The sequence below is a fragment of the Sylvia atricapilla genome, chromosome 1 (assembly GCF_009819655.1).
Source record: "Sylvia atricapilla isolate bSylAtr1 chromosome 1, bSylAtr1.pri, whole genome shotgun sequence".
NCBI classification, from domain to species: Eukaryota; Metazoa; Chordata; class Aves; order Passeriformes; family Sylviidae; genus Sylvia; species Sylvia atricapilla.
In genome coordinates this window covers 147,462,497-147,486,119 of record NC_089140.1, presented here as the reverse complement: position 1 = coordinate 147,486,119, position 23,623 = coordinate 147,462,497, and the positions used below count along the sequence as shown (strand labels likewise).

The 23,623-nt window shown below is 37.6% G+C and overlaps 1 protein-coding gene across 1 annotated transcript in view; it reads left to right on the top strand.

Annotated features, from left to right (window-relative positions):
* The window catches only part of FAM135B (family with sequence similarity 135 member B), a 149,376-nt gene that overhangs the window by 96,827 nt on the left and 28,926 nt on the right, over nt 1-23,623 (top strand). Inside the window, exon 6 of the mRNA XM_066336528.1 lies at nt 2,807-2,933. Within this exon, the coding sequence (XP_066192625.1) occupies nt 2,807-2,933 (127 nt within the window). The remainder of the gene's footprint in view (nt 1-2,806; nt 2,934-23,623) is intronic.

The following is a 23,623-nucleotide window of genomic DNA, read 5'->3' as shown; positions in this document are numbered from 1 at the left end:
TCATACTGGATAAGGATCTAAACATTGATATTAAATCAGTGCTATTAAATAGATAGTCCAAATGGACACATAAGTAACCAAGGTTCATGATTTATACAAATGAGCATGTTTGCAGAAATAATTACAAGTAATAAATGCAGCAAAAAAAATTTGATATAGCAAATTAACCTGTTATTGCCAATAAAATTTTTCTTAAAGCATTATGTACTTCAGAAAACATTAGAGGGACTCAGCAGCTTGTAAGCCTTCCTCTTAAACTCCCTCAGCAGACAGATGATGTTTTGGCATGTTTCCCAAAAAAAGGGTTTTTTTACAGTGCTATGTGAAATCAATTTCCATAAAACCAACAGATTAAAAACCTTCTCTGCTGTAAAAGCAAAAGATAAATAAAAAAAGGCATTAAAAAGTGCTCTTCTTTCCCTTTAAACCTTTGAAAGCTTTGCTCATATTCAAATGAGGAGTTTCTAATGTGCACAGAACATTTGTTTAAGCTTTTCTCTCTGATACCACAGCATTTTTTTTATTTTTTTTTTTAATTTCTAGAGCCTTTCCAGCAGACCACAGCAGACAACATTTTTCAACAACAGCTGAAATTATTCAGAGAGGTGTATAGCTCTTGTCTGTTGGAAATAGCTTTATGTATTTGTTTATTTATTTATTGCTTTTATCTTAAATGGTGCATGTAGGAAATACATGGAAAGGCTTCATGCTGCTTAAAAGCAACCAGTTGGAAATTGCTCTGATCACATAAAATAAAATATACACAAGCAAGAATAGGTATTTGCTTATTTCTTCTACCCCATCCTCCCTCTCATGGAGTGGCTTTTTTGCCAGTATTTATCTATAACAAGCAGCAGTTTTTTTCTACAGACAAGACAGGGATTTGTGCTTAACATTCTGAAACTGGTCCAATTTGTAATTTTGATTAGGATTCCTTCTCCAATGTTTTAAAACTGTTTCATACCAGAACCTCACCTGTTGTATAGCTATTAATGACTTTTTTTTTTTTTAATTGTATCTTTAAAATATAAATCCTTCCAGAGTTCAAGAAGCATTTGGGCAGTGCTCTTGGGCACGTGGTGTGAATCTTGGGGCTGCCCTGTGCAGGGTTGCAGGGTCAAGAGTTGGATTTTGGTGATCTTTTGCCTCTCAGGATGTGCTGTGATTCTATGATTCTCTCTTTTCTGTCTGTTCTACGATTCTCTCTTTTCTGTACAGCACTCACCACTTTAATCTGTCCTTAAAAACTGAATCAAGTGTAATATCAATTCATTAGTTTTACCTGAGCTGATGTGGCCACATGATACACATCTACACAGAGGAATGACCTCAAATTGGAAAGGCATTGCAGCAGGAATGGTACTTCCCTCTGGCTTTTAGTTCTGGCATATTTAAGAGTTTTTTTTGTACTCTCCATCCTGAAAGTTATTATTTTTCAAGAAGAACAGGTCTCTTGGGTAAAATGGGATTTTGGATGCTTGGATGGGCATCAAGTACCTGTGGATGGTGATCCCAGTCTGGGAGCTGTAGCACAAAGCCAGTGGCATTACCTCTGCACTTGGTACCAACAGCAAATGTGTTTTTCTCTGCAGTTCATTATTTCAGTTCCATCTTTGTCTGCATGTTTTTAAGAACCCTTCTGGTTACTTGCATTGCAATTTAGTGATCATAGTTTGCAATTTGACTCATTGCATTCCCCACAAGTGGACTGATTTCTCTCTTGAAATCTTGACATAGTTCGTGTTCAGTATGTGTTATCAGAGGGACTAACAGTGGGGTTATCTCATCTCCAGTTGTTGATGAGGCAGTCATCCAGCCTCTCTTTACAATCCACAATTAGAATTAAATAATTTGAGAGTAAAATTCCTCTGATCTGTTTGGTATCACCACTTCAGCAAGAGATGACTCATATGCTGGAAATGCCAATTCCTCTCCAATGAATATAAAGGCAGCCCACATCATTACCTGGGGTGCAAGTACTGCTCAGATTAATCCAGAGTATGTGCCTTGGCTGTGCATCAATACTCTGGTGGGCTTGATGCTGAGTACACTCCAGACAGGTTATTCCACACTTATTGGGTTCCTGGCCTTCAACAGGAAATGTAAAAACATAGCCAGAAGAGAGCACTGACGACAATAGTCAGCACTGAGAATAAAACAATTTTCATTCTGACAGTTATTTGAGGAAGAATTTGGATAACAGTGAAATTTGCACCCAGAAAAAATAGATGTGGTTTTTTGCCTGAAGACTTATCCTTTTGGTCATTAAAGCTAATGCCATGGGAAAGTGAGAAATTGCAACTAAAATTCCAATCTATAAAATAAGTTTGGGATGAGCTAGAAAAGATATTGGTAGTTAGGAGAGATCATGCACAACTCAAAGAGGAAGGATGATGTGGTTAAAGCCAGAGAGAAAAATGTTGCATCCATCAAGGTGCAAGCTGATGAGAAGTTGCATAACAATGTGATCCATGTGGATAGATGAAAAGGTTGTGTTGTGAGATGTTGAGCTGGAAAAAGATTTGTAAGACAGCAGGGAAAGGAGGGAGTTAAAGATAACACTCAAATCACTCAACTGAATGCCTAGGAAACAAACTTCATTCACATTGCCTGAGCTATTGCACACTGAACAATAACAATTTTCAAGGAAAACATGAATTTACAATGCAACTTGAAATAAACGAAAGCAAAACTTACCAAAATTGTAAATCTTTTCTAAGCAAGGAAATGATCTTAGGACAACATCGATTCTTCTCTAACAGTGCTCCTCTGATTACTTTTTTCTTCTCAATTTTTCTCCTTGTAGTTTTGCTCGTCCAGGGAAAGGTTCATGGCTTGGTAAAGGCAACATGGAGGCAGGACCAGACCAGTCCAGTATGTCATTAGAAAATCTGGTGTTTGGAGCTGGCTACTGCAAACCCACTTCTTCAGAGGTAAGAAGGATGAGAGGAATGCTCTCTTACTTCACTTTGATCATGCAGAGTGTCCACATTGTCTGTGGAGAACATGTCATGGTTTTATATTTCCTGCAGAGGGATTTTTTTTGAATAACAACCTTTCAAACATTTCTGCATGAGCCACCTGGCACTTGGATACACAATTTCTGGATGTTCAGCCCCCACCTGCATGGGCCATTTAATGGTTCAGTCTGTATGGTTACACCCCTCATTGACAGTGAAACACACTTAAAAGACAGGATTCACCTGACCAGATGCTTGCTGTAAGATGAAATTAATTATTCAGGAAAAGGTCCTGGCTTTCAGTTCTTGTCTATGAGAGTCAGAGGATATGAGTTATTATTAAGGATGTTGTGAAAGAAAGTTTTTTGTCCAGAGTATTGTGTGTGTGGTGATGGGCTGTTGCACACAATGCCTTACTCATGTCAGGTTCCACAGTTACTGTGTGTCTTGATCTTGCTACATACCACAGGTAAAAAAGGAGACCTCTATGCAATTAAAGAGAAAGTTGGTTGTTTTGAAGTTATTAATTGATTTTTTATTAATCTTTCTTCTAATTTCTTTTTTTCATGTTTTCAAACACTAGTTTTGGGGGTTTACTTTTGCATTTGTTGTCAAAAATGCTTCCTCAGCTCTAGAAACTCACTGCAAAATACTGCCACCATTAACCTGTTAAGAAACCTTGATGCAAAGCTTCTGATTAGCATGCTGCCCTCAGCTTCCCTCAACCTTTTCTGTCAAAGCTTTTCTGTATAAATATTCAAAATATGCAAGCCTAGAGCACCTGGTGCAGAGGAACTACCAGGGAATTGAATAGGGCTGAGAGAATGTTTGGCCTGAGGCTGCTTTCCCAAACACTGGGTCGATGTATGCTTTTGGCAAACAAACTGACCTTAACCTCTCCCTCTCTGGTTGACAGTCACATCATAGACATCTAAATAACTGTATTTTAGGCCAATCTCTGTACATCACACAAGAAAGAGGCTTCTTTGGAGAGGGGTGCCTATTTTCATTATCCTCAGGACAAGTCTCTGTTGAAAGAAGAGAAATGGAAAACTCTGAACTCCCATTTTTGTTTTTAGTCTTCATGGAAAAATCTTGGTCTGTTGTAATTAGAAAAAAACTTATTTTCTTCCCAATCACCTTAGTTAACTGGAAGCCCTATCTTCTATTTATCTCTGTAGACTAATTTATTATTTTTTTTTTTTTTTAATGAGAGGGTGTAATTGTGGTGAGTTGACCTTGACTGGAAGCCAGATGCTCACCAAACCATTCTGTCATTCACCTCCTCAACAGGACAGGGCGCAATAGAGAAATATTGTGGGTAAAGATAAAGTCAGTTGAATGATGCAAAATCAAGACCATGTGCAGAAACAAAGCAAAACTAAAGATTCATTCTTTCCTTCCCTTCAGCAGGTGATGTCCAGTCATTTCCTGGGAAGTGGGGCATCAGGGCATAAAGTGGTTTTTCTGGAACACAGCCATTATAATAGTGAATGCTCTCCATTCTCCTCCTTTTCCTCAGCTCTTATTGCTCAGCACACATCCTATGGTATGGAATTTCCCTTTGGTCAGTGTGGATCAGCTGGCCTGGCTGTGTCCTCTCCCAGGATCTTGCCCACTGCCACCCTGCTGGTGGAGACAGCTCTGATGCTGTGCCAGCTCTACTCAGCAGGAGCCAAAACCCTGCAGTGTCACAAACACCTCTGTAGCCACCAGTGCCCAGCACAGCCCTGGGAGGCCTGTGATGGGGAAGGTTAACTCCATCCCAGGCAGAGCCAATGCAATTAATTTTATCCTAGCAGATGAACCATAAAATACCAAAAAGAAAGTTTTCCACCAAGAACTGGCTTTAGCATGCTGCTACCTTGCAGTCATCAGGATGCCATGCACCAAACCATCATATATATAATGCTGCACAGTCCACATAGCCAGATGTGCATTTGCTTAGCTTCAGAAACCACCATAACCCATGACATCTGTTCTTGAGCTGAGTTGTTTAATTTAGTAGACTGTGATGGCCTTTTTCCCTATGCGTGATGCATGATAATGAGCAAAAGGTATTTTCTCTTGGCTTAACATAAAGAAGTAAGAGAAGTAGAAAATGAACTGTTGTGGGGCTAGATCTAACTCCAGGCAAAGGAGGACTGATTACTGGTTTAAATGGAAGTTCACATCATGCTGTAAGAGGTTGAAGGAAGAGGAGTAATATTTGTTCTTACAGTGCTGCAGTACTTGGCACTAGGTCAAGTTTTCTTCCCCTTAAAAACTTGTGGATATTATTCCAGACTATACTATTTTTGAATGTGTTTGTTAAACTTCAATTGGTTTTCAGAATTTTGTATCACTGCCAGTGGGCATGAGAATGGATCCTACCCTTTTCATGAAATAAAAAACCCTGAAACCTCCAGGCCTCTCTGATTACTTTACAAATACTTTGTTTGGACCTTCCCTACTGCATGTCTGAATTAGTAGCTCAATATCAGAATACCAGAACTCAAACTATACCACACATATTTCTGTTAGTAAACTATTGTGATTTGATGCAACTGGCTAAATCTAGAGTGAAACATTAATAGATCTGGTCTTCCAAGGCTGACAAAACTTCACTGAGAGGCACAACATGGGAAAATCCGTTTTTTAGGGATGTTGATTAGTTTCTTTTTATGTCATAAATTGCCATGGAACAGTTAGTGTTGGTCTATCTTGTTTTTAATTTTGTTTAGTTCTATTTTCATCTCCTACATTTCATGTGCATTTCTGTGTTTTCCTTGATCTAAGAAGTCTGCAGGCTTAAGCTTCTTAAAATGCATCTCCTTGGCAAGCATCTTCTGTTTAGTATCTTTTCTAGGGAACCCAGTCTGATTATTCAGTTTACTGTAAGACTGAAAACAAAAGACTTTCCTTATTTTAGCCTTAGCTATTGTGAAAAAATCAAAAAGAGCTTCTTTTTCCCCTGATAGCTGCAGATATTTTTCCAGAATACTTTCCAAACTACTACAAATGAGCAGAAATTTTCGAAGTAGGAACTCTAAATAATTACTACTGCACTTTTTCCCCCCAGGTCTAGGCATAAAACCATAGGAAAATCGCAGTTTGTGGTGCCTGAAGCCTTACTAACTCCAAAATCTATTCAGTTTCAGTATAGGTTTGGTATAAATTGTACAAATTCAAGAAGCAGATCGGATAGCAAAAGTAATTTTTTTCTCACTGGTGTCATCATATGCAGTAGATGAATTAATGGCATGGTATTTTGGGTATATGTGGCAAGGTTTTTTGTACCTCAGGAGAATGGGACCAGGGGAGGCTTCTGTGAGAGGAAAGAAGAACCTTCCCCCCCATTAAACAAAGATAATTCACCATACAAGGTTCAGAAAAGACTTAAACACAGTAGAGCGGTGGCTGGATATACAGCAGTCTTAAACCCCCAAGAAAGCCAGAAATGTGCAGAAATATTATGTTAAAACTGCAAAGTTATGTTTTCCAGATATCTCTCGAATACAAAGTAGAAGACTGTTACCTTGATATATCATATATAGGTCATACTTTCCATTTACCCTCTTTTCCTGATAGGATTTGGATGCATCAGAGAGTTAATGCTCTTTTTAGACCCACAGGTTGACTGGTTCATTTAGTTTATGTCACTGATTTGCTTTTTCCTCACTGAAAAAGCAATTGACTGCCTTAACTTTTAAAGATAGCCTGCATCAATCAACTCTTTTTTCCAGTTCCTGACGTAATCCTCTGTGTTTGGGCTGCTGAGGTGCCACTGCTTAATGACAGATCCTGAATGCTTCTCGTTCTGCACTTGTGACTTCTCACTGTGGAGACTAATTAAATGCCAGCAGCTTTGGATTGTACATGTGCATTTTCCCTAGATCTCACCAAATGAATTCTGGACATCACTAACACTTTCCTCATCTCCTGGCTTAGCAGAGTAATTATAATAACTAATTCTATTTAAACCTAGGTGATTTTTAAGGTCTTTCTGTCTCTTCCTATTCCACTACCTAGCAAACAGGAATCCTCTTTTTCTCCTTTCCTTCTTGCCTCCCTCTCTAATATTTTCTCTATATCAATACTACACTTTTCCCTTCAAGCACAATTAAGACAACAAAGGTATTTATTATTGAAAAAAGATATTTTTGTGTTGTCAGATAAATATGAAGGAAGACAATCTTGTGGTAAACAAACTAGAAGGGAAAAATCTACATAATAATAAAATGTATAAAATAATAAGAAGTGCTAGAACTTTTTCAAGTTATTTTCAACCCATAACCTATGCTCACAGGGAATATATATCACTGTGGATGTGTTCAAACTAGGATCAGATCTACTGCAGTCTTGGGAGATGCAGTGGGGTGAAACAGCTTCATGAGCTATGTGTGACTGGTTTTCCTTTGGGGAACCTGAATTCCCCTTTGTGTCCACTAAATTGCTTTTCTGTGTTGGGAAGTTCAAGGGGTTGTTTTGGATGTTACAAGGTCTGTGTCTCAACTCCACACTCACTCACACTTTCAGGTGATCTCAACTGTTCTAAGTGCTGGATATTGGAAAAATCACAGCAGCTTTCTTTATCTACAATAAAATAAACTCTTCCTTGCAGATCTGCAAATTGAATGGGGCCACTTACACTTCAGGATTTCTGTGCCTTACCCTGTAGCATAAACCTCTTCTGTATGCACTGTTGTCATCTGGTTTAATGTCTTTGTAATATTGTGCATCACATGCCTGCTGTGTTATAATCAAGTTGAATCAATGACATACTGGGGATTATTAATAAACTCTACTTGCAGTAATCTTATTTTCACTTGGCTAGGAGTTGCACTGCTGATAAATTGACTTCTAAGTAATCAGATTGATTAATCATATGATTTCTCATTAATAAGGCACTGGTGTTTGATAAGAAGTGTTCTTCTTTCATCTAGCATTGATGTAGCAATCCCAAAAGGCCTGAGGTTTATGTCTGGCATAACTCAAGAACAAGGAGTGCCATTCAAATAAAATTTGTTGATGATAAGAGTTCTTTTCCACAGACAGTTTGATAATATTTTCATCTTTTCAGATACATATGCAAAACCTGGGCTGTTCTAGCCTTGCACCAAAACATTATTCAAACCCACATTTTAATGTCTCATAGCACTCATCTGTGGTTTAGTCATCTTTTCTTCTCTATAATTATGGCTCTTTGGTGAAATGATTAACTTTTTCAGCTCTTGAAGTAGGAAGCCCCTGAGATTATCTCTGTTCCCTATAGCATAGGGCGAATAACCCCAAAGTTTTGGGTTTGATCCCTGTCCAGGCCATTCACTTAAAAGTTCAACTTGATCCTTTAAGGTCCCTTCAAACTCAGTATATTCTTTGATTCTGTAGTGATTGTGAATCAGAGAGGAGCATCCATTGTGGGGATTGTAAAAAATTCATATGATTCTGTGGTTCTGATATATATTACCGCTGATATATATTACCGCTTTTTTAAAAATATTTTTTTTAAAAATCCCAGTACTCAAAATACCTTTTTCTTATAAATGCTCAATTAGTAGTTTACATGAGAATTTAATCTAGAATTGTTAGTTATTTGTGGAAATGTCTTTAGTTTTCATCTCAGACTTCTCTGCTCTGGTGTGAGTGTTTAATGGCAAACACTTCTTTCATGCGATAGAATGCATTTGTAATGGATGGTTTTGAAAGATTCCTTGGGTGTCTTGCTGGTGCAAATGGTGATTAACTGTGATTGGGATTCCAGCAGATGTCCAACACATAATTATTCTGAAACACTAAAACAGCTGATATACTACTCTTTGTAAGGTAAAATGACAAGTATATTTAATCAGTATGTTCAAGGCACTATTTGTGATAATTACTGATGAAGTCTTTAATCTTTGGTTGCCTGAAGATAAATGGCTGATCTCTAGAAAGAGCTAAATGATTTCCTAGCTGTAGCAGAAAACATGTAACTAATAATGTGACAATAACTGGTTACTTTAATCACTGGCATATTTCTTTTTTGTGGTTCTTACTTTCTGATCCAACATATGCAGTGTACAGCAAAGCAATGATCTGCATTTTTATAGAGTTCAAAACTGAGATTAATTTTTGTTTAGGCCTGAAACATGGTGTTAAAAAAGCCTTGCAATCGTTTTGCTATGGGTGTTCAATGAAAATGTAATGAAATCAACTGGAGATTCTTCTGAGACTCCACGAAGGAGGGTGATGGCGACTAGTTCTGAAGAAAATTCTGGGAAATTGCTCTTATTGAACTGATACTTTATTCCTTTTGTTAAGCAACAGATTTTGCAAAGGAAATTGCTCTTTTCATATGTATTTTTTTGCTATTTTTAGGCACTGTTTCTGTATTGGAGATAATCAGATTTCTGCATTCCCTTTCCAGATCTCACCTAGACATATATAACTGAAAGGATTTTTATTATGGCTAATTTAGAGAGTTCTGAGTAGTGTGGTAAAAGGCAGACTAAGCATGGAGGATTTATTTCTCTTTCACAGCTACTATTACAGTTATATACTGAAGAATTTATTTGGCTTCTATCACCATAATTTCTCACTCATTTTGTCCATATCCGTTTATGTGGTTAGTACCATTCACTTGGATGATGTTCTTTCCTTTCTGGTTTTTTAAAGGTTTTCCTTTCTGGAGATTTCAGCATTGATTTTTCAGGAATTTTATAGGAGGGGGCTTCTGGAATTTTTTTTTTTTTTTTTTTTTTTTTTTTTTTTGTGTGTGTGTGTGTGTTTTGTTTTGTTTCTTTCTTTCTTCCCCGAGATAAAGTGCAGGAGTAGTGGGAACACACTTTTTACCCCTCATTTCAGAAACTGGATTTGGCCGCTCTCTACCTTTTGAAAGAATGTTTTATTATTCGTTTTTCCTTTCTTCTCAGCATTTTTTCCACTTATACCTTGCTTAAAAATCATGTTCATACGCCCTAAGGAACACTAATCCTTAGCTCCTAAGGAGCAGTAATTTCCACTGACTGATGATGAGAGAATTTCTGAAGGAAGACCAAATCAACTCTCATCTTCTGAGCTGATGGCCTTTCCAGGGTGATCAGAGATGCCAACAACAGCACAGCCAATATCCATCATCTAAAAGCCAACTCTTTGCAACTGGCAAGTATCCCAGAGAGCAGCTCAGGGAGTGGGGAATGAGAAAAAAGATTCCCTCTTTTTCCAATCACTTTGGCTTGTTTTGTGGAAACAAGTCATCATGTGACAGCAAAAGCCTACACCTCTGCTCACAGCTATCATGTCAGTCATAATGACCCAAGAAACAGCTTCACAGCTGGTAAGGATTGTGAGTTTTGGTGCAGTGCTAGGCAGGAACACTTAGACGTGCAGTTCCTTCAACATCAGTTTGTGCAAAACCAACTGATCCCACTCAAATGATTTTATATTTTCTCCAAGGATAAGACAAGATTCGGCAGTGTGGCAATTAGAAAAGAATGGGCTAAGAGAGAGAGATGGGTCAGTGTATTATGATTCTCAAAAGCACTGCCAGACAGAGGTGAATAGCATTAGACAAAAGTTTAGCCAACAAAGAACTTTTTGTAGCTTTATGGCAAAATAAGAATAATTTTAGAAGCTCTTCAGGGCAAGAATAACTTCTGAAGATGACTTAATCACGTATCCAGAAGTGTTATCAAGTGTTACGATGAATGACAAAAAAAGAAGAAATTTGGATCAAAATTGCTTAATGCTTCAAGGAAGCTCTTTGCATAACCAGGAAAAGTGTGTATTCATGCAGTTCCACACATGAGTACTTGGGTGAGAATAGGGGTCTAAAGAGTTATTTAGAGTAAGCCAGCCACAGCGGCAAATGAGCTTACATTACTTCTTTGACTGGCATAAGCCTTGAGAAACCAAGCCTAGTTTTACAATAGTATTTACCTCTACTTCTGTGAGCTCCACTACAGTATTTTAGTAGGGTCTGATGTACTGCTAATATCTGTGAACTCAGCCCTGCATGATCCCAGGCTAGCTGAATGTGTCATAAAATGTGGAGAAGCTGCAGTATCATTCTGCTGCTTCTGGTTCCTAACAGATCAGATAAGGCCAAGTCAGACAAGCCTTTGCCCACCACTTTCCTTCCTTGTCTTCACAGACTCATAGGATGGTTGGGATTGGAAGAATCTTTAAACGTCATCTATTCCAAATTCCCTGCAAGGAGCAGAGTTGTCATCAACTAGAACAGGTTGTTCAGAGCCCCCTCAAACCTGGCCTTGAGTGTTTCCAAGGATATTCACCAGGTCTCTGGGCAGTCTGGCCCAGTATCTCAGCACCTTCATCACAAAATCTCTAGTCTAAATCTACTCTCTTTTAGTTTTAAACCATTACACCTTGTCCTATCCCTGCTAAAAAGTCTGTCTCCGTAAGTCTTATAAATTGACCTTAAGTATTGAAAGGCTACTATAAGATCTACCAAGATATTCCCAAATTCTTTCCATGGGTAGGATGAAACCATAAAGTCAGTTGAAGGCACCGTATATCTACTCTTTGTTGACCCAAAGCAGAAGTCTTTGCCATCTCTCAGGTTTTTGTTAGGCCTGGATGCAATCTGCAGTGTCTCTGCTGGGATTAAATCTTCTTGGCACTGGCAGACAGAGTTGGCTGATGAGAAGCAGGGGTGAAAGGCTGAGCAGGACAGCAGGACACCCCCAAGGCAGTGTTAAAAAATGTTTATGTGGGTGGAAAAGCTCTGGTTCTGCTCAACATGTTTTGTTTCTTTTGTAAACAAATACATTTCAACTCTCCAGTGCTGCCAATCGGTTTTTTTCTCTGCTACTGAACTCATTAGAAGTATTTTATTTAAAACCATAAAATTATGGTCTACAGAAAAATGGTGAGCTACTCATAGCTCATGAAATTTGATTGTCTTTGAGTGTAAATTTCTTGAGGGCTGGTATATGTACTATGCATAATACAGGAGGTATCTATGGGGCTATGAAAATGAACCTGTGAAGATGTAATAGTTATGCAAATTTATACAGTTCCAGCTATTCAGAAGTTCCCTGTTTTGTTGCAGTAAATTATAACATATCAATGCAATTGCCTTAAAGTAACATACCCAGGAAATATACTGATTAACCATTATTTCTGTCTCAGTGTTAAAACACAAATTGTGGATTTATGCAGTGATAAAAAGGACTGTATATTAATTTATCATTGGCTTCTACATTTGATGTATGTTTGAATGCATGTGAAAGACCTATGAATGATTCATTGCCTGAGAGTGTCATAAGTGAAGACTTCAGGAATGTGGCATAATCACAGGATTGGATATTGAGCTGTTTCCTGGCAGCAAAAGGCATAGAAACCACATCCCTCACATCAAAGAAACCAGACCAGTATTACAGCACCTGGGCCAAGGAAGAGCAATTTTTGTGCAGACCAATTTTATGCAAGAAGGAAGATGCCTTTAATCCAGGATGTAAATGATTTTTTCTGAGTGTGCTTTGAAATAAAACAATTAAATACTACTAATAAAATAATACTCATTGAAAATAGGTTTTGAAATATTTGTGAAAGAAAAATCTAATATATCTCATTAAGTCACTTTGACAATTTCAATTTCCTGATTGATGGGACTCTGAGCCTCAGAATTGTCTTCAGCAAAATAACTGGGGAAGTAATGGAAATTGATTTGACTTGGTTTTGTAACAGATCTTGGAGTGTGTTCTCACAACAGATCTTCTGTTGAGTATTTTTCACAATTCAATAATGGACAAAATTCAGGCAACCTACCCAATAAAAGGATTCTTTTTCTCCCCATTTCAGTAGACCATAAGAGAGCTGGTATAACACATTGCTGGAAGGTGCTTCTGTGAGCTTTGTAGGATTTGACACAGCTGTGCAAAACGACAGCGGTGACACAGTCCTTGTTCTGAAAGGATGGGAACTGTGAGGGCTGTGATATAAACCAATATTGGGTTGATTTGAGGAAGACTTTGCTTGAAGGCATACAATTTCTGAAGCTGTGAGGGCTTTTATTTTGTTCTCTTTGTTTACCTCTCCTCCGTCAGTATCAAATACTTGACTGTAATTTCTTGCAAAACACAAGTCTTGTTGGGTTTCTTTTCTGATCCAGGTTGACAAAGATTATAGAAGTCAAAGTCTTTTACTCACCTCTTTGGGGAAAAACGAAAGTCAATCATGAACCAAGTCGAAAGTCTGGGATATGCAGGAACATTTGTAAATAATAATAAAAAATAACAATCCTGTCAATAGAGACATGACTTCTTTTCACTTGCATATGAATCATAGGAACCTACATGGTAACACTTGTGGCTCTGTAATAGGCTGAAGGAAACAATAAAATAAAAACTCTGCCTTGGTAACGAAATATCACACTGCTTAAAAAATGAACTCATAAAGGTTGAAGTAATTTTTCACTGTCAAAAGACAGTTAAGTATTTCCTATTTAGCCATTGTTTGACACTGTTGCTAATGTTTAAATTTTCAAAGATGAGGAAAAGATCTGAAATAGTGTGATAATTGTTTAATTTTTATCTCCATTTGTGAAGACAAAGGTAATTAACCAGCATGCAGCAACTGCTCGGATTATAGACATTCCAACAGTGAATTCTGGGCAAAGCTCTCAATAAATAGATTTGGGTGGGCATGGTTGGCACTGTATCTTTTCCCTCCTACGAGAGTTTGCATGATCAAGAACTGAAATAACCTACTAGAAACCTATTTTCAGATCGTACCTATATAATTTCAGAAGCCAAGCCACTGGTAGCAAAATGACAGGGTTCAGTGATCTTGGCCACCTGCTGTAGTAGCCTGGGAAACAAATGGTGCAATTCATAAACATCTTGCTAATAGGCAGGAGTATCAAAAGTCTCAAGGCACTCATGTCTATACCCTTGTTATTAAAATAATTCACAGTTCTTTTGTTTTCTTGGTGCCACATGTCATGTTGTAGGACAGCAGATGCATATTCCCCACAACTAATACCTGTAAGTGCTGGTAAAAACAAAAGCTCTGCGTGTTGGATTGATGTGGAATATAGTCAAATAGACTATTTTTTTAAATTTATATGGCCTCTTTGAATTTTGGGTTTCCCGAGAAAAATAAATATATCCTATTTTTTATTGTATTTATATGAAGCTTATTTATATGAAGCTTGAATAATGGTCCTCAGATTTTGCTTGTGGAAACATCTAGCTCATAAACGTCTTTTCTACAAAATGTGAACAGGAAATGAGCAAATTCATCACCTCATTTAAATGAGATTTAACTCTTATAATTTCTTTTGTATCCTTTCTGCACATTTGTTGTGTCTGATTTTTTCTATATTTCTTTCTTTGGGTAAGAGGTTCCTTGTCTTTGCCTTTGAGTCTTTTCTTCTGCACAAATGGTGCTCCAGTACTTGAAGTAAGCAATTCTTCCACAATACATGGACACATCTGTAGCTGGGAATAGTTTTAAGAGAGTAGCAGGATGTCAATTTTTTAAATTTTTAAGCTTAAAATGCAACTTTGTGTGCTTCTTGTGCCCAAAATCTTCACACAACTCAAGCACAATTTATTAGGAAGTTTCAAGTAGCCTCAAATAAGTTTTCACTGGTATGACCTTCTGCAGAGTGGTTGCAATGGGGACATTTCATTAATGAAACTGTTCAGTGCATCCTGTGCTTAGGGGCAGGATATCAGTCAGGATAAACCTGACTAGTCTGATTCCACTGATAATACTGTGCCTTAGAAATAGAACTCATCAAATATTTGATCATTTTGATATTTAATTTGAGGTGGCTCCTGTCAACATTTTGGAAAGGTAAAAAAGAACCCAAATTTCAGAAAGCCCAAATGGAACATCAGTGGGACAAGTGCAATGAGACTTGGGTTATTTCTAGAATCTGACTGATGTGCACGCAATGCAGTGTCAGCCTGGTTCTCCTCCTGTATACTGTATCCCACTGACATGCCATTTTCCTGGCAAGAAAGAAACCTCAGACACTGTGGTCAGAGATAGGAGGGAGTGGTGTGACTGCTGAGTTCAGTCCACCACCTCGGTGGGAAACTGTGGAATAGGTATATACTATAATATGTTGGAATATATTTTCCATATAAACCTCCTCTACACCCTAATGTTTTCTGCTCCCCACATTAAATAATTGCTATGGCATCCTGTGCTATGTTACCTGACTTAGCACATGTCAATTTATCTAAATCCACAGTGTACAGGTGAGTTTAAGGTATGATTTAATTTGTATTTGTAGCTCATTATAAGGTTGTAAAAGGTTTGTTGTGGTGCTTAAGTGGCAGATCTTGAAATGTGAAGTCACAAGGATTAGATAGCTTGCAATCACTAAGGAAAATGTCTTTTAAAAAAAAGAAAAAGAAAACAAAAGGATATTTCACTTTGAAGAAGGAAATACTTCTTTCTAAGTTAACTTAGCACGTTTCTTTTTTTCCCATTTGGGCAGTGAACTGCAAAATCAATTATTCCTGTAGCTCTTGTCATACGTGAACAGAGATCCAAGCCTGAAGTCACTTTCTCTCTGGCAGTGACTGTCAGTACATAATAGAGCCTGGAATTTCTAAATAGGAAACTGCAGTCATTGTTGTGGCTTTTATTAAATAAAAAGCATGTCAGAGTGACCATTTGCTTCATGTCCACTTCGGAAGGCAACACAGAGCCAAGTAGTTTGGTGTATGCATTTTGATAGAAGGTCAGTGTGTTTGATAGCACCTTTTCCCACACACCATGAGACAAATGGCACCTGCAAGAGAACTGAGTTTAATTTGTTTGTTAGGTCCACACTGGTCCATGTGCATTGGCAAAATGTCTTCAGTCAGCTCTCGTATCAGCCATGGCCATTCTGTCTTGTAAGGACGAGTCCTTCACCTCCTGACACACCTCTTCACTTCTATCTCAGGTCCCTTCAGTTCCGTTTTTTTTTTCTCTAAGAGGATTTCCAAGCTCACACTAGACCAAAAAATATATGCTCTAGGGCTGATTTTCAGCTTCTCAGAGTCAGCAATTACTGCTGAGTGAAGAATCCAAATCATGATGTCTGAAACATTTCTTCTATCTGAGGGAGGAAAATAGATATTCAAATTCAGGATGCTCCACATTTATTTTCTTCTGTTCAAAACTATATGAATTAAGTTTTTATTTTTATTTTTTAATAAGCACTGGAATGGAACGTCTCTTCTCAACTCTGAATTTTTTGCCTCTGAGCTTCTAGTTTAATTTTCCTTCATACACAGTCCTTTCCTTTCATGCACAGTTGAAAGCAAGGAGGATTTCTAGGAAACTGTGTATTGTAAGAATGTTGAAGAGGGACTTTTTAAAAGGATGTGAAGTGATAAGGCAAGGAGGAATGGTTTTAAGGGTAGACTTATGTTGAATATTAGGAAGAAATTAATTCCTATGAGAGTGGTGAGGCACTGGAAGAGGTTGCCCAGAGGAGCCGTGGATGACTCATCCTTGTAAGTGTCCAAACTCAGGTTGGTTGAGGCTCTGAGCACCCCGGGATGGTGGGAGGTGTCCCTGCCCATGGCAGGGGGTTGGAAGTAGATGACCTCTAAGGTCTCTTCCAACCCAAACCATTCTATGATTCTACAACACCATTTGAAGTAGAGGGGTGTTGTAGGGGTGTGATCTAACAATGCCTGTTTCTATCTCTGTGTTGTGAAGGGAGTCCAGGGTGATGAGATGAACTGGACATGTTTATGGTCTAGATATAAAAGTTTTGCTAGATACTAATCTCACCACTCTTATACAGGCAAACTGTGACATGTATTAGAGCTTCCATCACTAACTCATGTAATTAACTGTAAACTTTTGTAAATGAGGCAAATAATAATTTATAAAATCCTGGGGAAAATAATTTATTTAATTACTTATCTCTTTATTCATATACCTAATATCAGACAGTATATAGCATTTATATAAAGAGAAATACTCTGCCTGCTGCTAACCTGTATAATTACACAGCATAAAGCCATCTCCACTCCAGCAAGAGCCACAGCTCAGCCCACCCTTGCCTGTTGCTAGGCATACAAGTTGAGTCAAAACTTTTTGGACATTTTCTGATGTCCTGAATGCCAATTTTAATGGCACAATTGTGTTAATATCACTGAACAGGGTCTCCTTTTCTGTGCATGTGTGTGTGTGTACATACAGGTGGGAGAGACAGAAAGATGTTAACAAGTGTTCTTTTAAAAATTTATTGTTTTATCCTGTTGCCTGCAGAGATGAGTAGTAACAAGACAGCTCTTCAGCTCAGGGGTCTTTGATCACAGAAACAGGAGTGGATTTGCTTTCCTTATCTGTGGGTAGGCAGCATGGACTCTCTTTAATCAGAAAGGACAATGTGTTAAGGCCCTTTCTGATGCATTAGTTTTGGTTAGGAGATCAGAATTTGCACCATAGATGTGTTTGTATTAATAAATACTTAATTTAAAGTTACACATAAAGACCAGCTTTAGATAGATAAATAGACAGAAAGATACTTCTATAAATCTTTGTATCTAACCTGTCCCCCTTTTTTCTTGAAGAGTTTTGTTTTTTGTTTATTGTGTTTTTTTAATATTTTGGATGGGTTTTTCACCATAAAATTGCAATTATTCAGTGTTGCCCTATCATCTCTTAGCCAAAGGATATCACAGTGTGCTTTGTGAATGTTTCCTACTCAGACTCTTAGTAATAGCAATATGAAGATACGGACTAATGTGTCATTTTCAGACACAGATGGAACTGAGGGTAATAAAGGCACATCCAAAGGGTTGTAGAGGAAAGGGTGGCATGAGGCTGGCAGTGTAAATAGTGAGATTCTGCAGGGCTCCATCCTTTTCTCAGCTCTCCTCAACATCATCATTGACAACTTGGATGCAGAACTTGAATATATACCGAGTAAATTTGTCAGTGGCACTAAATTGGGAGGAACTGTTGATTCCCTCAAGGGCAGGGAGGCCCTGCAGAGAGACAAATCAGAGAAATGGGCAATCACCAACAGTATGGAGATTAACAAGGGCAGTGCTGGATCCTGCACCTGGGCTGGGCAGCCCTGGATGTACAGACAGACTGGGCAATGAGAGGCTGGAAAGCAGCTGTGGGATGGGTCCTGGGGATCCTGGTCAGTGGAAAGCTGAACATGAGTCAGCAGTGCCCTAGCAGCCAGAAGGGCCAACCCTGTCCTGGGGGCATCAGGGACATCACCACCAGCTGGGCAAGGGAGGGAATTGTTCTGCTCAGCTCTGGGCTGGTGTAGCCTCACCTGGAGTCCTGGGGCAATTTTGGGTGCCATAATATAAGATATAAAGGTATTAGAGAGTGTCCAGAGAAGGGTTATGAAAATTGTGAAGGGTCTATGAAGATAGTGAAAGGTCTAGAGGGGAAGATATATGAGAAGCAGTTGAGGACTAGGAATTGAATTCAATAATCCTAATGGGTCTCTTCCAAATCAGGAGATTCTGTGATTCTATGACACATGATTCATACAACTTTTCCTGTACCAGATTATTCAGTGCTCATCTTAGATGAAGGATGCCTCGAGTCAGACACTGTTCTGCCTTTCAGGAGACATTTTCCCCAGTGCTTAATTTACTGCTAAAGCAATGTTTTTATGGCTTTAATTTTCTCTGTGGTGATGTATAACCATAGACATCAGGTGGAGAAAAAGGATTTTTCCCCTTCTTATTTATCATAATCAGAATTGTTCAAGAACTTCTACAGAAAACCCTATATGTGCTTTTAGATGAAAAGCCATCATGATTGTAGACACTTGTAATGATATGTAGGATGTAACATAGCCTCCAGTCACTAGGTTCAGTTTTTACAGTGATGTGGGAAATAGACTCCAAATTATTGCATAGAAATAAAAAAATTGTGAAATGCCCTCTAAAAAAATATCTGGGAATAAAAACACAAGAAGCTAAAACATCTGTGCGTGAACTACAGTATTTTGGTGTTGTGAGGTTTTTGTTGTTGGGTTTTTATTTTTTTTTTCTTTAAATTCTAAAATATATTGCTATATGAACTTTATCTTGATAAAAATAACATTTTATAAAAAGCCAGAAATTTTATTTTAAATGAGAAATAGGGTTTTTTTTCCTTCCTAACAGGTCAATATGAGACATTTGGAACATTGTCAGTGTTTTTCCTCCTAGAAGAACTCTAAGGGAAATCAGTGTAATCTGTGAAACATTTTTGATTTATTAGAATTATATTTTTAGATGGTAATTTTCCTAAAAAAAGAATTTCCTGGCCACTCCTTCTTCCTTGGCCAATTGCAAGTAATAAACCTACAGCTTCATTTAGAACAGTGACTTATAGTATAGAAACCATGAGACACAATCATTAGAGCTGATCAGGAGAATTCTCTTCTCTCTGTTCAGAAAATGCTCTTTTTCAGGCTTGATAGTTCCTATTTTTCAAGGCTCTCAAATCAAATACTTTCTAACTGCTAATTTTGTACAAAGTGAAAATTATCACTGAACCTGTCACTAAATCTGACTGCACAGTCAAATATTTTTTCTACTGCGCCATTATCCCAGGGGTTTTAACAAAGTAGCTCTAATTTTTAGAGGTAATATAAATGTCAAACTGTATTTATGAAATACCAACCCACATTTTCTTCCATAACAGATTTAGTGAGAGGCATAACATAAATAGTTCCATATATTGTCAATGCCTTTCTAATTATTGCTGGTTATTGAAGCTTTGGATAAGTGTTCTTAGTGTAACTGAAATAGAATTTAAATATTACATAATGATTTTACTTTTATTTTAGAACTTTGGATAATGAAGCAACGTATCAAATACAGACTAGTAAATCAATACAAACAAAGCAATTTATGAAGTTGATAGAATATGCACATCCTAGTTCACTATTTCTATTTATCTTAAATATTGGGTCCTCAGTTTTACTTTTTTGTTGGAAAATATTAATTTTGTCAGTTTTCTGTAGCTGTTCCTCCTTTAAGCATGTTATCTTCCCATCAGTGGATAGAGAAAAGAGATTTACAGGAGTTAGTTTATGTGGGTGTCACCCTCCCCTCAGGAATGTTGTGTTCACATATCTGCTGCTGTCAAATGAAAAAGAGAAATGCATTGTTTTTCTGCCAAATAGGATAAAGATTTGTGTCCCATGCCTGTTATATGAATCCTATGGTTACTCTGTTCAATAAAAATATTGAAAATCCCAAAACTAGGCTAAGAAGAAACAGTGTCACCACAGAGTGGCATCCACCATCTGGCCTCTGTGGGCTTCCATGTCTTTGAACTACAGGGTTTTTTTTAGATTTGCCAATAATTTTTCACTGCCTGGCACAGGGATGTAAAAGACGTTTGTATTGATGAATGAATTAATGAGGGGGAGTTGTTTGGGTTTGGCAGTTTTCCATAGCTGAATGGAGATGTAAATATACATATACACACATATAGAATCGTTAGGGGTGGAAAAGACCTTTAAGATTATCAAGTCCAGCTGTCAATTCAGCACCACCATCATTTATACCATTAAACCATGTCCTCAAATGCCATGTCTAGAGAATGTTAGAAAACTTCCAGGGACAGTGATTCCACCACTGTCCTGGGCAACATGTTCCTAAGCTTGAGAGCATTTTTAGTGAAGAAATCTTTTTTAATATCCAATCTAAACCTCTACTATGACTCTGTGTGTATATATATGGGGTTTTTTTCTATATATACCATACATATTTATAAAAATATTCTTAGTTGGTCCAAATGTAGATTTATTCCTTCTTGCTGTTGCTGTTGTTCGTTGGTTGTTTTCCTCATGAAATATCGTCATTAACATTTTTTTATTTTCAATCATCTAGATTCTTTTTTCTCTTTAAATTGCATGTAATTTCTGTCGTAAGAATGGCTCAAAATTCCTTGCCTCTTCAGTCTTCTCTGAGCATTCATTTTAATGTATTTTCATGATAACCTCTTTAGGACAAAAATAATTTCTGATGTTCAACCAGTTTCAGAAAAATGGAATAAAACCTTTTCTTTCTTTGACCACTGCTCAAGCACTTTGACTAATGAAGAGCAAATACTAAAGTTTTAGCTCAACACATAACTGTAATTTAATTTCTAACCATGGAATAACAGGAAATCTCCTATCTTAGAAAACAGCATCCAAAGTAAAGAGTAAAGCCTTGGTCCCTGAGTTTGAAGCCAGAACAAAATTTTCATTTTAGGTAGACAAAATGGGCTTGCAGACAAATAGGCAGATGCTGTGAACTCAGAAACTACATTTATCCTGGAGGCCTGAGATTTATCCCTCAGTTTCAAGCAGTTCTGTAGATTTTTCTCAGAAGCAGGTAGGGTAGGGCAGTTCTCTCTGCTCCTGGAAAACAGCTGGAGACTGAAAAACTTGTCTATGAAGTCTGGAATGGCTTTTTAGTATATTAAAATTCTTGACAAGCAATTTGAATCTGAATTGTGAAATGTGTTAAGAGTTAGATTAAGCATAAAGAGTCTCATTTACCAGTTGTTAGTGCTATTGTTGAATGTTGCACGTAGTTAACATAGCTCATGAAATTGCTTTAATACAAAACAAATACATGCTACTTACTGCACATTACAAAGCATAAAATTCAGTTGGTGCCTTTTGATACTGGATAGACGTAGGACACATTTAGTGAATATCCACAGATTGTTCTCTGCATTTGAATAATGAATTGACATGAACCTTATTTGATGAAGGTGTTTGCTTTTTGCAAGTAATTTTCCTTTCTCTTATTATAAAGGAAAAGTACATTTATAAAGCAATACAGTCTAATTATAGGAGGAATCTGTTGACTGATAAGAGTATTGCACAGGGAGCCTATTCATTTAAAAGGCTGTATTCAACAGGGATATTGCAAAAATGTTATGTTTGTTTGGGCTTGTTGATATTGAAGGCTATTTTATTTAGCTGGGTAAATCTAGCAGAACACCAGCTTGAAAAATAGATGTACAAGGGTCAGTGATGGTACAGTGTTGGTGTCCAACTTTGCACATCACAATCAAAGTGAACTGCAGCCTCTACATTTCCAAAACACTAGCCAGTCATTTTTATTTCACATTTGTCTAGATTTTTCTTTATGTGATCATCTCGTGTGAGGTGTCCCTACCCATGGCTCGGGGTTTGGAACTAAACTACTTTAAGATCCCTTCCAATCCAAACCATTCTATGACTCCATGATTGATGATGGTCACAGGATACAAGGAAATGGAGACATTAAGCCTGTATGCTTAGGATTCTTCATGAGAGAAGAGCTTCAGAGCTCTTTAGCTAGAGAGAGTTTATGACCTTTGGAAGAAGTTGCAGGAAACTCAGGATGCCTACAAGGGTGTTATAAGGTTAAGCAGGGAGAAAATTAGAACAGCCAAAAGTCAGGAAGAATTTAATTTGGCTACTGCTTAAAAATACAAAATATTTGTATAAGTCCATTTAGAACAAAGGGAAGGCTAAAGAGAATTTTTGATCTATTTTGCCCTAATGATGTTGGCACAATAGTACAAATTGTTTTGTACTATTGACTTTTGTGTTGTCATCCACTTTTGCTATCAGAGTACCTTAAGGTCTTAAATATTGAAGTGAAATTTGTCAGGAATTCATGTCCTCCCAAAATTTTCAGAAATGGAAGAGTAAAAGCCAGTGATGCAGTCTACCCCTACAGACAGAAGGGACAAAAAGAAAATCAGCACCAGATGCATTTTACAATCAACACAGAATAATCTGTCTACCTACAAATTGTGACTAAAATAGCAATAGGCCAAAGGAATTAGTTTGAAAGGTCACAAGAATCTTTATAAAGGAATCCAACATGTATTACACAACAAATATTACAAGCCCAGAGCAGCCATCAGGCTTTGTGCAAGGTGGGATTGCCAGCTTCAGTACTATTTTTTGCTTTGATGAGAGCTTTGTCTTAACCAGAAATAAACCAATATTTGTCATCGTGACTTGGAAAACCTGGAACGCTGAGCACTTTGTAGCTGTTTAAAGGGTCATAGGCACTGCTTTTTCTGAGAACTGGTTTTGCAGCCATGTTTGTCCTTAGAAAAGCATGGGAGATATTTGTTAACAAACTTGAATTGTTAGTATTGTATTGAATACATGTTTCAAGCTATTGGCAAGGAAATAGGGAATCACCTGAATAAATGCACAGAACAGGCAATTAAAATAGCAAATGTGAAAGGTCTGCAGTCTTTCGACCATCCCAGAGGAAGAAATTTCTTGACATTTCTCACCTTCTGAACAGTGATGGATAAGCTGATTTAGTTGCTGCAGTTTATAATGGCACCATCTGACAGATGCCTGCCCTGCTGTGGTCCCTGCAGATGAAGATGCACAGACCTTAGTTCACATTAGTTTAAACTGTCCCTGAGGTGGGTTTAATAATCTCTGTAATGTCCTGCTCTGTATCCTGTATGTGTGTGACAACTTTCAGAATAAGCAGAAGCAGTTCTGTGAGAGCAGTAATGTCTTTAAATCACTGAAGAACCAGAAATTTGGAGCTTGTCACTTTATTTTCTGTCATGCCCACTTTCCACCTCAACAAAAAGATTTTTCAGATTAGGATAGATATTCTCATTAAACAACAGGGTTTCAAAGCCAGTTGACATTTCATAGAATTTAATCAAAATGCTTAATGATATGCCCTCTTACTCATGCACAGCCCAACCTGGTCTGTGCAGCAATG